Source organism: Hipposideros armiger, unplaced genomic scaffold, assembly GCF_001890085.2.
Source record: "Hipposideros armiger isolate ML-2016 unplaced genomic scaffold, ASM189008v1 scaffold_159, whole genome shotgun sequence".
Lineage (NCBI taxonomy): Eukaryota > Metazoa > Chordata > Mammalia > Chiroptera > Hipposideridae > Hipposideros > Hipposideros armiger.
Window position 1 is genome coordinate 2,747,826 of NW_017731509.1, and position 17,421 is coordinate 2,765,246.

General features: G+C 38.7%; 1 protein-coding gene across 2 annotated transcripts in view; it reads right to left on the reverse strand.

Annotated features, from left to right (window-relative positions):
- ZDHHC13 (zDHHC palmitoyltransferase 13) overlaps positions 1–17,421 on the reverse strand; it is a 50,960-nt gene that overhangs the window by 2,348 nt on the left and 31,191 nt on the right. For both annotated transcript variants that reach the window (XM_019651417.1, XM_019651418.1), the window contains exons 10-16: positions 16,351–16,451; positions 10,453–10,577; positions 9,491–9,553; positions 8,703–8,796; positions 7,003–7,086; positions 3,164–3,321; positions 587–684 (exon numbers count right to left, since the gene is read on the reverse strand). In XM_019651417.1, the coding sequence (XP_019506962.1) occupies positions 587–684; positions 3,164–3,321; positions 7,003–7,086; positions 8,703–8,796; positions 9,491–9,553; positions 10,453–10,577; positions 16,351–16,451 (723 nt within the window). The remainder of the gene's footprint in view (positions 1–586; positions 685–3,163; positions 3,322–7,002; positions 7,087–8,702; positions 8,797–9,490; positions 9,554–10,452; positions 10,578–16,350; positions 16,452–17,421) is intronic.

Sequence of the window (17,421 nt, forward strand, 5' to 3'; positions counted from 1 at the left end):
TGATCTCTCATATCGTAAGACAACGACCTTTCTATAAACACACTCATTTTCAACTGAGGACAGGTTTCATACAACCAATGCTTGGGGAAGAACATATCCCAAACCTGAAAACCTAGCTTCTCCCTAACACAGGTGGGCACATTAAACATAGGGCTAAAATAATTAGTGGTGATAGAAAGCCAGGTTGAAAATCTTGGCAAAGCTCACAATCTAACGCTCTCTGCAGAGAGCCCTGTGGCTGACTCTCCCAGCCACATGCTTAATTATCTCACATTGATTTCATGCCAGCAACACGCCTCCTTGTGACCATGTGGCTTGACTGGAGAGATTCCCCATCTTGGCAAAACTTCAAAGTCACTTATTATTTGTGCTGAGTCCAGCAGACTAAATCCCAAATTCTTGCCACCTTGGGGCTCATGACCTTAACACTCAACTCCTGTCACCGAGGCTTCCAAGAAAGGTCAACTCTACCAGATAACAAGTTAGAGGACAGCAGCATGGCCAAGGGTGGTGGCACTAGATTGGGTAACCAGTGGCTAGCCTAGCATCTTCCATACGACTCTGTGGAAGAACAGATCTCACTCACTTGTATGGTGTCCTCCTGAGGGACAACGGCTGTTTCATATGCCTGCTCTGCTTCAGCAGGTTGGTTCTCTCATGGGAGGTCAGGCCCAGAAAAGCAATCTGAAAAAGGATGGAAGGTACATGAAAAACACCACATCGAGGCTCCATCACTCTCAGCAGTCAGTGCATCATAGGACCTTAACAATACTCCCTCAAAGACACTATCACCTAGCCTGCTAACCACGGATCAGGATAAGGGCAAAGATACAGCAGCTCTAAACTAGACTCTCCCACGTCAATCTAGTAGCTGGGCATTTTTATTTTCTGATTGTCTGATTTTTATTAACCTTTCAGGAAGCACAGTGCATTCACTGACTTTGAGTCACGAAATAACTGTTTTAGTAATTCAAGCCATGGCTTATGGCCCATGTTTAGATTCTCAATCCATTCAGCATTCAACTTTTAGATGAATAAAACAATATAAGGTCAGTATCAGTACAATTATCTCAGCTTGTATATTCATTTTTAGTATCTCTTTCAAAACAGTCAACTGAAAAAGTTAATAATCTGAAGTGAAGAACATTTAAAATCTGGGCCGGCCAAGTGGCTCAGTTGGTTAAGAGCTCGCTCAAGAGTGCGAGCTCTGAGCAACAGGGTCACCGGTTCGATGCCCAGCCCGAGCTGAGCTGCCACCTAGCTGCCAACAGGTGGCAGGATGGCTCAGCTAAAAAAAAAAAAAAAAAAAGAACATTTAAAATCCATCAATTTGGGGAAAGGTAAGAATTTTAAGGCAATTTAAAAACTCCAAGTTATTAAAACCACTACTATTTACTATCTCATTGAATCTTCAAAACAACTCAAACATCAAATTCCTTATCTGTAAAACAGAGGTTATCAACTTCATCAGACTGTTTCGGGATTTGAGATAATATATGTGAAATACTTGGTGCAGAGGCTTACAGAGGGGAAGTAACTGGTCCAAGGCCACACAGCTTAGGAAGTGGGAGAAAGGGAACCAACACCTCTGTTGGTATGAGATTAAAGCAGTCTGTGCCCTCAGTTTGACTGGCTATAGTCACAACCATGACTCACCAGAGCACTCAGGAAATGAAAGGCTTCAAATACCTGGGCTGTTTTGTTTATTAAGAGATCAATTCTGCTCTGAATTCCTGTATCTGAAAGCTATCCAAACCTCTGAGTCCATTTTCCTGCCTTAGAAAATACAGATATGGTAACCTTTCTTTTAAAAACTAAGAATATTATAGTCTCATTTACTTGTACTTGTTCTAAGAGTCCAGTAAGGAAGAAAGAAAATTAGAATTGATGTGTCAAATCTTAGGTTCTTCATCTAACCCCACCTCTTACCAGCCCTACGGCCATAATCATGGCACGCAGCATCTCTTACTTAGGCTGAGTTTTCTCACCCATAAAATGGAGACACTACTTTGGCATGGTCTACATCTCAACTGTTGGTAAGAAAACAGATGGGAAAATGCTTTGGAATATGTAAAGCATATATAAGTATTAGATATCATAAATGACAGTAATTAATATTAACAATCACTGATGTTAATATCCATTCTTACTGCCTGAGTCTGTAGCTATCAGAGGGACAGGAAATTAGGATGAATGTTCAGAAACCTCAGTTCAGTCGGTATTAGCTGAATTCCTTCCCTTAGCATTTTTTCTTTCTCTTTTATTTCTTTATTATTATTATTGTTGTTGTAGAATTGGTTGTTGTTGTTGTTGTTGTAAAATTGGTTACTTCCCCATAAAAGCAGAATATATTTTGCTTTTGTTGAGTAATGCTCAACAAAATTATCTGAAGTCTTGCAGTAAGTGGCTCAGACTGACCTTGGCTGTCCATTCTATGAAGGCAGACCACAACAACAATGAGAATTAGGTTCTGCTCAGAGGGGAAGGGAGGCAGCAGGGATAGGACAGAAGCTTCATGAAAAGCTGAAGGTGACTACTGCCCTGGAACTTGAATTTTCTAATGGCCACGACCTTCTCTGGAAGTGTAATTACCATGCCCATTGGTTAGTGATGTGTCTTTTATTTCTTCCCCAGTTCTAGCCCCTTAAACAGTGCATAATAGTAAGGATAACAAACAGGGTTGGAAAAAGTGAGAGAAAATAATCACCTCACATTTGCACAATGCTTTATTTACAGTTTATACCATCCTTTCACACACCATATAATTTAACTGTATGATGAAAAAAGTGCCTAATTGGGATGGTCAGAAGACCTAAGTTTTGCATTCTCATTTTCCGACTCATTGGGTGACCTTAAACAATTCAATTCACCTCTCTACACTTCTATAAAATAAAGAGGTTAGACAATCCCTGTGGCCAACACTAACAATTTATTATTCTAACCTTTAAACCCTCCTGAGAGAGCAAACAGACATTATTATCCCCCATTTTACAGACAAGAAAACTGAAATTCAAGAGTTAAATGACATTTCTAGATCCACACAGAAAGTGACAGAGGTGAAACTAGAAACAAAGTCTTTTGATTTGAAATTAAAGTCTTTCTACCTTACTATAGGTTATTAGGAAACTTTACCCAAAGGCATTATAAAAAAAGAAATATATACCTGAAAGAGTTGATTTAATAATAAAAATGTTGACCATGAGAAATGGAAAGTTGCTAGCATGAAGATATATAAAACCCAAGGGGAACAGGCCACAATCTGATTGAGGTAGGTCCACAGTCCATCTTCTCTGAATGTTGTGGCACAATGATTTGACCAATCTGTGAATTCACAAAACAGAACCCATTATTTAAAAAGGCAAAAACTAGCGATCATTATTCAAGAAAGTAAAATCACTGCAGTTCTATTTAGGGAAAAGAGACAGTAAGACATTATGGCACTGATCAGAACCCAACTTGAAGATTTTTATCTTTTAAATGCCAGCTCAACTAACAACGACAAAAAACTACTGCCTCACTGTTAATTAAGGCTGTGGTAACACTCCATCAGTAGTTGGCAGCGAAAGCATAAGAGCAAGAAAGGTCTGCAGAACCATCACTAAAATCCGCATACTCTGCATTAAATACACTGGCCAGAGAAGTTAATTGTTTGAGGACTTCACAACTGAGAACATTATATTTAATAAATATTTGTCCTAGAAAATTCTCTATCGTATCCATGTTACAGCATGATTTGGGTCTATCACAGAACTAAATATAAACTCTTATTAAGGGTTCAAATAAACAGGTCATTGCTGTGGGCACAAGAAATCCTATAAGCACCTAGATACTATTGGAACATAACCTAACAGCACGCAGTTACCAAGTGTACTTTTGCACAGGCACCGTAATTTATCCTGCAGAGAGAGAGGCCAGGTAAAGGAATTCACAAGACAGATACCCCCAGGAAAAGAATTCAGAGCAATTATATGCCAATGAAAAAGGACTTCACTATGGCCTTCATGATATGGACCCCTCACCCATGTAGCTTAGAGCGGCAGTTAGGTAAATACAGGTAGAAAGCGGCAGAAACAAGGGAACAGGCCTTCAAGGTTATGTAAAGCCAACGACTTTTCTAGGCACCTTGACTGTTCACAAATGGCGAATTATTTGTGAAGTGAGAACTCTGCAGATCTGCACCTTGAGATTTCATCAATGCCTCTGGCAACTGGAGAAGCGGTTTTAGACATTTTCCCAATGTAATACTTAAGAGCTCCTGGGACAGGAAGAAAATGAGTCCATGACGTTATTATCAGCTGTCCATTTTAGTGCTAAAAATCTACTTGTTTTCCTTTTTGAGTCTCATCTGCTTCCCAACCATCTTTCATGAATACATGACAGAAGCCTTCTAATAGCAATCATCATAGGTTAGCAATCAAGGTAACAAGTTAAGGCAAATCATACTCTTTAGAGCTTCATTAGCATAGCGAAGAAAGGTGCATCCCATGCACCTGCTATGACAAAAAAAGAATATAAGTCTCCAGAGCAGGCAAAGAAAACAACTGAGTGGGAAAGAACATCTATTTTCTTTTAGCTTATGGATTTCTACTTCTCTCTTCTGGGAATTTTTTTGATAACATAGCATGACCTCAAACTGAAGTTTTCATAGGATTTCAGATTTACTATCAAAGATAGGGTTGTAAATGGACATGGACATTATCATGCAATGTAACACTTTAATGTGTACTAATACATTCTTATCAGGTGGTTATTGGCTAATGATAGGGAACTCGTATTGTTCCAACTCAATTGTTTTCATCTTCAGATAGCTCTGGTAATTACAATGTTCTTTCTAACAATGATCTAAAATCTTTCTCCCTGTAATTTGAACGACACTGACACTGAGTTATTTACTATCCACCCTGAAAACAGACCTCACAAAAGATGAAATGGATGGAGGCTATACAGAGCACAAGTAGCTACAACTGGGTCACCCAAGGAGGAGGCTGCACAGCAGGGCTCTAGCAACGGGAGTGTTATCGGTAAACAACGAAGCAGGCGACAGCGAGGCCTCATTAGAAAAAGGAGGCACTTTAAAACAAAAGTTCATTTTTCCTGCTTGTGAAATAATGATAAATGACACGATATCCTCATTCGGTGTAGAGAAATATTAATCAAAACTAATCAAACTATAAATGGGATAAAAGTAACAAAATATGTTCAACTAATTTACACAGTTAAGTGGATGGAAAGGTAGGACTGTTCCTAAGAAACAAAACATAATATAAAAATTGGTTCCCAGCCAGAGAATAAAGACAAAGAGGAGGGAAGAACCAATGCATGAAATTTTAAAGCAACTTGGAAAGAATGAATGTGATGGAAAATCACTTCTGTCCTTATCAATACAGTCTTATGCTGGACATAGATGACTATTTTTAGTGGAGAGAGAGAAAGGGGAGAGACAAGAGTGGTGTAAAATCTGGCTCCTCTCCCCTAGGATCAAGTCCAAGGCACAAGTTGGTCTGTGGGCCAGCTTAAAAAGGTTTTCCAGGAATCTGCTTTAAGGTCAGCTCTTCAAAGGGTGGCTCTTTCAACAGGAAGCAGCACTGTCAAAAATATTTTACTTCTTACACCACTGGACATCATCTGAGAGGTTTTAAAATTCCAGTGCTCAGGGTTACTGCTGGCCTTGGACAAGAACTGAGATCAGGGATCACAACCTTCTGACTATTAGATCCATTTGAGATGGCGATAGTTACACTGAGCCACAAAAGCATTCCCTAGTGATCAGACACCCAACGTATCATCAGGTGAGAAAGCGGCCGACAAGGTAACTGAAGCCCTCTGTGCCTGTGGCAGGGCAAAAAGAAGCCATTTCACATAGATATTAATTAACAATCTCTAAAAATGAAACCCCAATAAAAACAAAACTTGTAATACTGGATGTTTCTGGAGATGGGAGCTGGGAGGCTGGGGGACATGGAGGAGGAAATATCTTCTAAAAACTAAATAAAATTTAAACTAAAGAAAGCTGGGATGGCAGGGGTAGGGAGAGGTGGGGCTTGGGATGCTAAGAAAAAAAAATGCAGGAAAAAACTTTTCCCAATGTCTCCTGAATCATTCCAGATTTTAGCTCAAAAAACACACTAGTATTCTATTGGCAAAATAAAGACTTGAACATGAATACAACAAGCGGGTGGACGGAAACAGGTCAGCAGTGAAGCCTCTGCCTCTAGAGCCAAAGTTTCCCAAAGCTTTCAAAATAAATAAATAATGAACAGTTAAACAAAATAAAAATAAACTACAAGCACCGTAAGTTTTTCTAATTAGGTAATCTATTCCAAGGTTTGAAAAACAGTCATGCAATTCCAGAGAGCTACCAAAATCCTTCTTGCTTCAATTTAAACCCTGTTCTTCTCAGTCGATCACCTTGGAATAGCTGCATATCACTCCCTATGTGAGACCCCGAGATGCCCTTTACACCGCTACTGAGAAGTTATTTTCCATTCTCAGCGATGCAGAATCGTGAGCTAATATTTTCTTCCAAGTTATTTCCAACCTTTCAATGATTGTTACAGTTTTCACATCAGTTATGAGCTGTGACTTGATATTTATCGAATGACATGTGCTTTCAGAGTTTTGTTCCTTAATTACTGTGACCGCCTTCCACCTCCCCCAACTTTCCCCCCCTATTTTATTTAGTTATCACTTCCCTTGCTTTGTACTTGAGTAGCTGATTTTTCCTCATTTCACCGGGGCATAAATCTACATTTGCCTTAAATGAATTTGTATTTTTGGCCACTTTTCAAATTTATCGAGATCACTTTAGAGTATATACAACTGCCCTCTTCCAGCATTTCTTGTAGCTTCCCAATGCTGAGGGATCTTAGAGTCATCTGCTTCGTTTTCATTAGGGGTACGGTTTACAGTCATCCAGCCAGAATGTGATATATAAGAGTTTACAAGGAAAAGTATATGCGGCTATGGGTGCATGAGCTTGCTGTAAGAAAAATTTATACTTACACATGAAAGATTCATATATAATCCAGTCACACACGATGGAAAGGAAAAATAAGAAGAAAATGTAATAGTGATGGTTGCCAAAACCTACATCAAAAAGAAAAACAACATATTTAATACTTTCTTAGAATGATTTTCTAAATCAAGACCTTATTAACCACTTTCCTGTCCAAAGCCTTCACCAAAGTAAAAAAGAAATAAGCTGTTGCTTTGCTTTTAAATACCGTTAAACCAAAACCAAACAGCTCTGATATGTCATGATCAATTGTCCATGTTAACTGAACTAATATTTATTCATTACTTACCTAAAAGAGGACTTTTTTTTTAACAGAACAAAGTTTACTAAGCATATACAGATCTAGGGAGCCTGTACCGTATGACAGGGAGGGGTGTGGCAGGATTTGGGGCAAATCACCCTGTCTCTTCCTTCCTTCCATGTGGTAAGTTTATGTAAGTACAACTTCTGGACATCAAGGGTTGACTTGATCAGGGAACAGAGAAAATGAACCTGAGAAGTAGCGCTAAATAGGTATGTTGCAGGTAACTGGACACAGCAAGAGGGGCAACCTGCAGGCTGAGAAAGGCCTACAGAAGCAAAGAAGGGGTGTGGGTGCCAGGAAATCACACCCCACTCTTGTGCTGCCCTCTTGATGCTGCAGATGGGAGTGCTTTGATGCTAATGACACAAAGCCTCCTCAGGTACCATCGTGGTCCCACCTTCTTGGAGGTAGCAAAGCCCAGGAGAAGAAGCAATACCCATTGGAATGAGGAGACCTAGGTTTATGAATGACTAGTTGTGTGACTATAGGTACGTCATTTAACTTCTCTGACCCAGTGTTCTTATTTGTAATATGAGGATAAAATCTTACTTCACAGGCCCATGGCAACCAAGCAGGATGATGCATCTGAAAACACTGTATTAAATACAGCGTGATAAAAATGTATGGACTCATTACTATTGTTTTTCCACTGCCATTCAAAGCTGCCTGTTATAATACCAATCATCTCATTTTATGCAGGATAGGGTCCATGAAGCTTTGGATCCCAGGAATTATCTCTTCACGTATTCTCTAGGAACCGTAAAGAACATCAAAATGCATCAAGGAAACCTGACTGATCTGAGTTCATCAAGAAGCATGTCTTCTCCTAAAGACTCATGACTACAGCTCCTCTGAAGTTCCTCATGATAAACCCCTGGCTTTTACTGGGATGGCTCAGAGGAAATCCAGGGCTGCAGAGCAGGACAAGGAACATTCCCTGGGTAGGAGGCAACCCCAGATCTCTGCCGTCTCTGGTTCTAGCTCCTACCTGAGCCTTGAAGGAGGCAAGTGGAGAAGGTGAACATGACAGACAAGACACTAAATATGGAAAGAGCATGGTATTTGGAGTAGAATTCTGATACTAGTGACTTCAAGCAAATAACTTTTTACCTTTTATATTTTTTCAACTCTAAAATGAAGTACTCTGGTGATCAAATAGAATACTATATATGAATGTGGTTTCTAAATGCTAAAATACTAATGACATTAATTATCATTATCAACATCGACAATCAGCTTACCAAAAGTGTTATACCACAGAGATGATTCTCTGACAATGAAGAGCTACAAAATGGAATGTCCTTCCACTTTTTCTATGAGTGACACATGTAACCAAACATAAGTTTAACTTCATAGTGGTAACTGAGAGATTCGATCTCTCACCTATGCACCGTCCAGTCCACAGGCAGTGTTGATCATATCGAGCCACACAGGAGTTGCACAAATGGCAATGGAGTGACCTTAACGGCTTCCTTACCTAAGTGGGCAATTAAGAGAGGTCCAAGCAAAAATCAGTGTCTAAAAGCGGTAACAAATCGCTAGCAAAATCTTATTCCTAAATTGTGAAGACCCTGGCACAAATAATCCTACATATTAGATCATCAATTCACATAGAGGTTCTGGAATGCCTTATTAATATTTACTTCCATATGTCCATTTTGATTAGGCCATCACTAAAGGGGATTTGAATTCCACAGCCTATTGACACTGACTAAGGGGAAATGAGGCAGTACCATACAAAACAATGAGCTCTGGACTAAGAAAAAAGAAACCCCAAGTTACATTTCTGGCCCTGCCAATAATTTGGGGAAATTTATTTCCTCCTTTTAGGCCATGATTTTTCAGTTGCAAAATGAGAGGTTTCACTAAATGGTTTCTAGGGTCATCATGAGCCTCTGACTCCCAAGTTATTTCTAATATATGCTTCATGGCAGGAAAAAGCAAACAAAACACACAAAGAGATTTAACTATAGGCAACTTCAAGAGATTATAAATATTCTTCCATATATTCGAGGCAGAAAATTGTTCTGACAGTACTGCAAAATTAGAACCTGGTAAAAACAAAGGTGTATAAATCTACCATGAACATTTGATAAATGCTTACATGAGCAATGCAACCAATGCTTTTACAATGGGAAAAAAAAGAATTTATAAAGAAAAGATTTACTCACAAGACACAATGTACAAAATGTTCTGAAGTCCAGACAGCCAGTCTCTGCGAGGGTGATGATATTCTGAAAGACAGGAAGTTTGACCTTACGTTTGCATTTTACTGAGGAATGCATAACGCATGGTTATATACCATAATCACAGCTCTCTCTCCAAACTGATGTAGCTAGAAATGCAATTTGGAAGACTCGCCCACAAATCATTCTGTGCTTGAAATAAAGTGACTTTTCAAGGCTGCATTTTCAACCATAGCCAATAAATTAAAATGCACAAAAATACACCCCCCCCTTCTTTCCATCAATGGCAATGATCTCCCAGTTATAATCTGCTAGAGAAAAATAAATACACACACAGACATTCCTAAAAAAAAAAAACAGAAACCACTGGTATACATCAGAACGGATGGTTATAAGCACCAAAGGCTCAGTTTTTCAGGAACTCTAGCTTTAGGTTACAAAGCAGATGACACTCTCCCCAACTTCTAAACATTCACAAGCAATAGAAGACACGCCACGTCATCCGACAACTTCATATCTAAGGAAGAGAAGGGGCATCTCCTCAGTCAATAAGGAGAAGGACGCCCCCTAGCCCCGCCTACTTATCCTCCGTGTATTAAATGGAGGAATCTAAGCTTAGTCATTATTTTAAGCTTACTTAGCCTTACTATTAAGAAGTAGGAGATCATATCTGCTAACAGGAAGCACAACTGAAAAAGTCCTAGTGAGGTATTACTTTAATACAAAATAAAAATAGTTTTTTAAACTTTCATATAAATAAATGAAAAGTATGACAGTGGAGAAATCTCATTTTGCTGATTTATTCATTGCACGTTTATGTTATATCCATTAGGTGCCAGGCACTAGAGATGCAGCCATGACAAAAACCAACATGGCTATGATCTTCTGAAGTTCACATGCCCTCCTAGTAAAAACAGAAAATCAGTAACATTACAAAGAAAGCTCACCGTTTTCCTTTCTTCTTCAGAAGCCTTAATGGAGCCTGGATCTGTTGCCCAAGTCTTATAGAAAAAGTAGAGGAAGCCTATTACGCTGAGAATGAAAGCAAAATTAAAAGGGGTACCTGCTAGATGTTAAAGCCAAGTTAAGGAACATATCAGACTTCCGTAAGAACAGCATAATTATGATGTAAACAAATTTCATCACTGGTGCCTAAGAATCTCTCTTCTATGCAGTCTATCCTCATCTTCCCTTACGTAACACATCCCTGTCCCCAAACCTGGCCACATCGTATGTTCTATCCTATGGGAATTTGCTCATAGCTGGCAAATTAATCCCTCCTCATTAGTTGAAACGCACATGAAATATTGATAGGAATAGTTGCAATATATGAAAAACATCCTGGAGACTGAGAAACATTCAAGATCCAAATAAATTAATCTCTAATGGTATAACTGTGGCTCTCCTGAGAGAGTCTGAAAAATAGTTTCTGATCATTTTAACAAAATAATTCAAAGAAACAGACTACATGGTTCAAGATTGCAACTGAAAACATTTCCTTATATATCAGATAAGTGCTTGTAAAACTGTTCTACTGCAAAGTTTAAAAACTAATCTTTGTAATTGTATTAGGCTGAGTTAATTTAAAAACAAACAAAAGAAACTTGCTAGTTGGGAGGGGGTTGGGGATGAGGGAGAAGGGGAAGGGATTAGACAGCATAAATAGGTAACTACAATATTGCCACAGGGATATGAAAGACAGTTTGGGGAATATAATTAATGTTGTAAATATTTTGTAGGGTGTCAGATGGTCACATGTCTTGTTAGGGAGACCACTTCATGGATGGGGTAGAGGCTTGATCACTGCACTGTACACCTGAAGCTGATGTTGTATAATATTGTATGTCAACTATAATTGAATATATATATAGTCACGGGACGTGAAGTATAGTGTGGGGGTGGAGTCAAGGGAATTGTAATAGATATGTATGATATGAGGGGGAGAGTGGGGCGGCGGATTGGGGGAGGGGAGTTGTCACTTTTAAGGGTAAAAGTATAACTGCTGCACTGTGTTGTACAGCTAAAACTAATTTTAAAAAATGTTTATTTCACAATAAAAAAAGCATAAAAATAAAAAAGAAACTGCTTTCCTTGCAAAATGATTATAAATCAAATACTATTTGGTTAAGGCAGATACTATACATATACTGAGATAAAAAGTGTTTCAAGGATAAACATTAGCCACTTTGAAATGTTTTTGAAGTGATACAAATTCTTTGTATGAAAGTAAAATTTTGTTCTGGGGAAAGACAAATGAATGTGCAGTAATAAACCAACACACCAGTAATAAACCAATTTTCCTTGCCCAACTTAAATCACTATTGACAAAGTAATTATATCTGCCTTCCAAAGTACTGCCAAGCTGTCTTGTGCCAAATTTCAGGGTGGAAAAGGTGGCCATAAAATAGACTCTAAAGCCTTGCTGTTCAAAGTGTGGTCACTGGACTCACAGCAACAGCTTTACCTGGGAGCTTATTGGAGAGGCGAACTTCAGACCTCACCCCATACCTGCAAAACCAGGCTCTGCTCTAACCCACAAAAACCAGCACAACCACATCAGGTTCAGGTAAGGAGGAACAAATCTTAGTGGTTTAGTTTGTCAGTTTTTCTGCAGATGGGTCTGGCTTTGAGAAAGAAATAGGGTCCAGAAAAGTTGCATGAAATTGAATTTTAACAAATAATGCTTACTTAGAATGAATTAAGAATACTATTAAAGAGGGCCGGCCGAGTGGAGCATTGGTTAAAAGCTGGCTTGGAATGCCAGAGGGCCCCGGTTCGGATCCCACATATGAGGGCAAATGACACTGCCCTCTACAGCTAGGATGCTGAACGGCAGCTCGACCTGGGGCTGGGCTGCCGTGAGTCACCAGCGACAACAGGTGGGTTGCCATGGGCTACCGTGTGTAGCCAGTAGCCAGTAGCCAGCAGCCAGCGTGAGCGGCCCTCAAGGCACCGTGAGCGGCTGGCTGTCCAGAAGCCAGCGACTAATCTGCCTCGCCCGGGAAGAGCACAATGATGGTGCCAACTTGGGCCAGTGAAGCGACGTCCTCTACAACTAGACCGAAGAACAAAACGACAGCAACTTGTCTATTCCCCTTCTCCCAATTCCCCAATAAAAATCTTTAAAAAAAAAAAAAGAACACTATTAAACAGTACATAAGTCAAGACCTTTTGTTAAAGAATCACATCCTATTTTTTCCCTATAAAATCCTCAATTCATATGACATATTCTGAAAAATATATCAGGTGAATCACATGATGACCCCGCATGTGGAGCTGACTGAATTTCTGGTCTGAGTAACTTACAAAACAAATCCCAGAAGAATCACTGGATCCTCTCCCTCCAAGTAAAGTGAACTGCATTCTATCCCCTCACATAAAAGCCAAACATTCCTTGCTTCCATGCCCGTTTTGCGTAGCTTATTGACCTCAAATGCTCCCCACTTGCCACCATCTGCTTGTAAAACCACACTTTTAGGATGTCTAAGTCCTACCTGCCTTCAAGACCTAACTTACATTCCTCTTCCCCTTGTAGGTCTTTCCTGATTCACAGTGAACCTTCCCTGAACATAAGAATGCTTATTCTGTGGCACTTAGACCTCAATTTATAGTTATTTATGGACACCCCAACCTCTGCAGTTAGCTTGTGACTTGAGGTTAACGTTTCTCAATATGGAGCTACCATTTGCTTTTCTACAACTTGGACACTAACTAGATCTCATTCTGTAGATCCTTTAGCTCCACGCCACAGAGCTGCACTATGGCTGTCCTCTAAATCTACCCTACAGAAGCTTGTTCCTCAATTGTTCAATAAAATATTTATTGCGTGCCCATTCTATATGATGCATTGGCTTCCGAATGACAGACTACCGAACTGGAAGGCGGTGCTCACATCTCCAGGATAAGCAGCAACGTTGTTCTTTATACGACACTATCGCCTGGTCAAGTTCCTCTGTTTGTGCTCCTGTTTGTCATCGTGTCTTTTAGAACAGAATTCGAAACACAGCAAACACACTCCGGTGTGTACTGACCTTTGCACAGGACAGTGAGATTGTTGTCCTTTGCTGGGACACTCCTAATACTATCAGAGAATGTATCGGCTTTCTTGACAGCCACATCACTACCCACACCAGGCTTGGTTCTTTTTCACTTGACCTGAAGCTATGTCCTTTTCAACACAACATGTCCTTGTACATGTTGGTTCTCTGAAACCCAGTACAGGACTTCACATGTGTTTATCCCTCTTAAACTTAACTCAGAGAGCTATAGCCAGAATTACAAATTTAATGTTCAGTGTTCACCATTTATTTCTAGTTTTAATCTTACTTCCAAACTCATCAGTATGATCCTATCTCTTTCACTCAATCCCGCCTCATAAAAGCCAAATACTTTACTTGCTGGACATATAAAATGTACCAAAAGAAAGTGAATGTCTGAGGAGAAAACCTAGAGCAGCCCTTAAAATGAATTTCAACATGTAGCCTTCTTACACAGATTTTAACCACAAGAGTAATTCATAATAATAAAATAATAGGTATTATCTACAGGATTCCAGTTATGCAATGAAGACTGTGGTCAGCAATTTACAGACATCAGGGCATAATAATCCTTTGCAGCAACCCCTGAACTTGGTATTATTATCTCCAATTTACAGAAAAACCGAGACTCCGTGAAATTAAATAACTGCTCAGTACATAACTAATAAGAAAAAAGGGCCAAAACTCAAATTCATTCAATCTGATTCCAAAGCCAGTCCTCTTTCCACAGTGCTCCAGACCCCCTTCCCATAATGCACCAGGCGACCACAGGCGCAGAGCCTCTACACAATCCAGACTCGGCAACTTGAGACAAAACTAGTAGAAATACACAAGATGGGTCCTTACAGGTGGCACTTCAGTTCATACCCAGGGCAGTTCAAACAGCCTTTAACATTCAGCTTGAAAAACACTGCTCTGATGGTGAAGGGTGCCACCTACTGACGGACAATTTCCTCACCAGTAGCCAGCTCATATGGGTGCCTATATCAAATGGCTTCATGCTGTACATATGAGTAAAATGTCCCATCTCGTCAACTCCAACATCTTAAGATTCTGTCCAGCTGTGGAAATCAGTTCTGATATAATGGCATCTTCACAAATACTGACCACTTTGTAATTAAACTCAGCTGAATACTAAGTTCTGCAATGGAGGTTTTCAAACTATAGTGGAGTTACACTTTTGTAAATACTGATTCTGTAAATTTGAAATAATTCAATATAAAAAATATCTCACTTTTGGTGCAAATATTGAAATAACATGAGTTGCTCAAATTTTTAAAATTCATCAAGAAACACAATTTTAAAACTGTGTTTACTCCATTGCCACATGGGTTGGTAAACAAAAATACTAGCCATCCCTTCTCAGTATCATGTCAACTAGAATTTACCAGCCTTGGGACTTTTGCAGGTGATTTTGGTGGATATTGTGCCATTATTTTATGCACTCATGGTTACTTATAAATTTAAATATTTTTATATCATATAATGATATCATCCAAGCCTTCACATTAAATGGTGGTAATAAGGCTAGTTAGTGCTTAAAGACCTGCCCCCAAATCAATAATTATGAGACAAAGGTTAAACGTAATCAAATCTTTTGAAAAACTTCAAATGAACTCCATGATATGCTGTGCTATTCATTTAGATTAAAGAATCTGAAAAATATTAGAGATAATGCTCAGAAATAAAAAGCATCATTAAAGTAAAAACATGCTATAATGAAAGTGGATTTATGCACTCTAAGAGCTCATATGCCTCTCACTTTACATTTATTCCTATGAAAAAAATGTTCTTAAATTGAGTGTATCCTTTCTTTTGAAAAACGCCATTACCAGAAAGAGAAATAACATAGAAGTTAAAGAAATATGTTTAAAGGTACACTTCTATACACCACATTCCTTCTTCTCCTACCTGTAAGGAAAGCAAGTTTATAACGGCTTTCTAGAGTCCTTGGAAGGGAAGCAAGGGTCCTGGAGAAGTCCACAGAAAACTGGAGGAAATGCCTCCCTCCCAATGGGAGTTACAAATAGCTACAAGCCAAGAAGTAAACCTTGTTTGCACTTCCTGGTGACTAGTGTTGGTTAATGCTAAAAGCACAGCACACCCCTAAGCTGAACTTGGCCTGAACCCTGCTCAAGTGATAAACCTATTCCTTAGGTGTGTTGTTTTTTCTTATCAAACCATGGGCTGCCATCCATTAGTAGGCCATAAAGAATTAAGTGGCTATGACTAGCATTTTATTAAAAAAGGAAATAAAACAGGATAAAATAAAATTTCAGAGTAAAGTACACATTAGCAGTCTTTTCTGAAATTTCTGTCTCACATATCTTTTGGGTGGCAATGAAAATTTATTTTTACCGTGGCCTGAGAATCACTACCAAGGACAATAACGCTACACTGACCACTGTTGAGGAGGGCGCATTTCTCCCAGTATCCCTCCCATGTGGGCTGTCTTGGTGCCCAGAAGATTTAGTAATCAACCATAACTGCTGACCAAATTAAAAGAACCATCTGACCTTGAAAAGAAGCTCAAGGCCATACAAGAAATTTGTATGGGGCTAAGTAAAACAATAATTCATTCTACTGTTTCCTTCTTATGAGTAATAAATACTAGACACCTAGTGTTTCCAAAGCGTGCTGAGATTATTTCCTAAATGGAGTAGATTTTCAACAATAAACACCATGAAATGAATACAAATGTGAGTTACATTCCCTGGATCTCTTCCAACATCTAAATTTCTAACAATGGCATTACTATTTTTTAAAGGTGAAATGAGATATGCATTTAAATTTAAGCTTGAAGGATATGAGGAAAGAATAAGATGAACCAAGTCACAAATATCCAAAACATGGAGCTTAGCAGAAAGACCGTTGGTAAGCATACAAGGCTCTTATACCCGACCAAGAACCTAAAAGAAAGGATAAACATAAGGTATTAGTGAAAACAAGTATGATTCATATTAATTTTAGTTCTAAATTCCTTTAAATAATAATAGTAATAATGATTCCTTTAAATAACAACTTTCACTTACTGAGTGCTTATGTGCCACTTTTTACTTGGTAATAAATCATGCATCACCACCCCATTTTATGCATGAGAAAACTGAGGCACAAGGACTCTCAAGAAGTGAATGTTCTAGTTCTTCTAGCTAACTTATACATTACTTCATTCCCAATAATTTATATTTTCAATGAATCTTTTTTTATTTCTGTTGAGGCATATCATATTTGTACTTCTTTTTTTGGCATGTCATATGTCCAAATACTCCAAAATGCAAAATTTTTAAATATTTCACATTTAACAAGCTTTCTTCTAGAGGCCAGCAGTATATTTTTGAAACATACAGATATGCACACAAACTTGAGCACTTTTATCCCACAATCAGCTTGAGAAGCAGACACTGGACATAAAAAGATACATAAAGGCTAAAAGCAGCATTAGTTCTTCTGAACACTAGCCATCTCACTTGGGTAACAAGCAACTTATAAGTCCACATATAACTTACTCAAATGTTAATATTGTAGTTTCAAAGGAAAAAAAAGAAATCTGTCTTTCACATTACTCAATATAGTAAATCTATGCATGAATATAGTTTACCTGGGTCTATTTTAAAATTTATACCAGGAAAAAAACAATAGTTGATGATGGGTAAGAAAAGGGTTTTTAAAAAACTAGCAAGATCATTAGCATAATACTTGAGAAGAACTAAGATTCCAAACCTCAGGCACCTAATATGCTGCCAGAATGGGTAGGCCAAATGGAGCCCATGTAACCTCCAGGGCTTGACCTGTCTGAGATTTTGCAGCAAAACTGTGACCTAATTAAGTAGTACAGTGAACTACCTAATTTTTAAGTGGCTGCTACTATGGCCTGTTTAC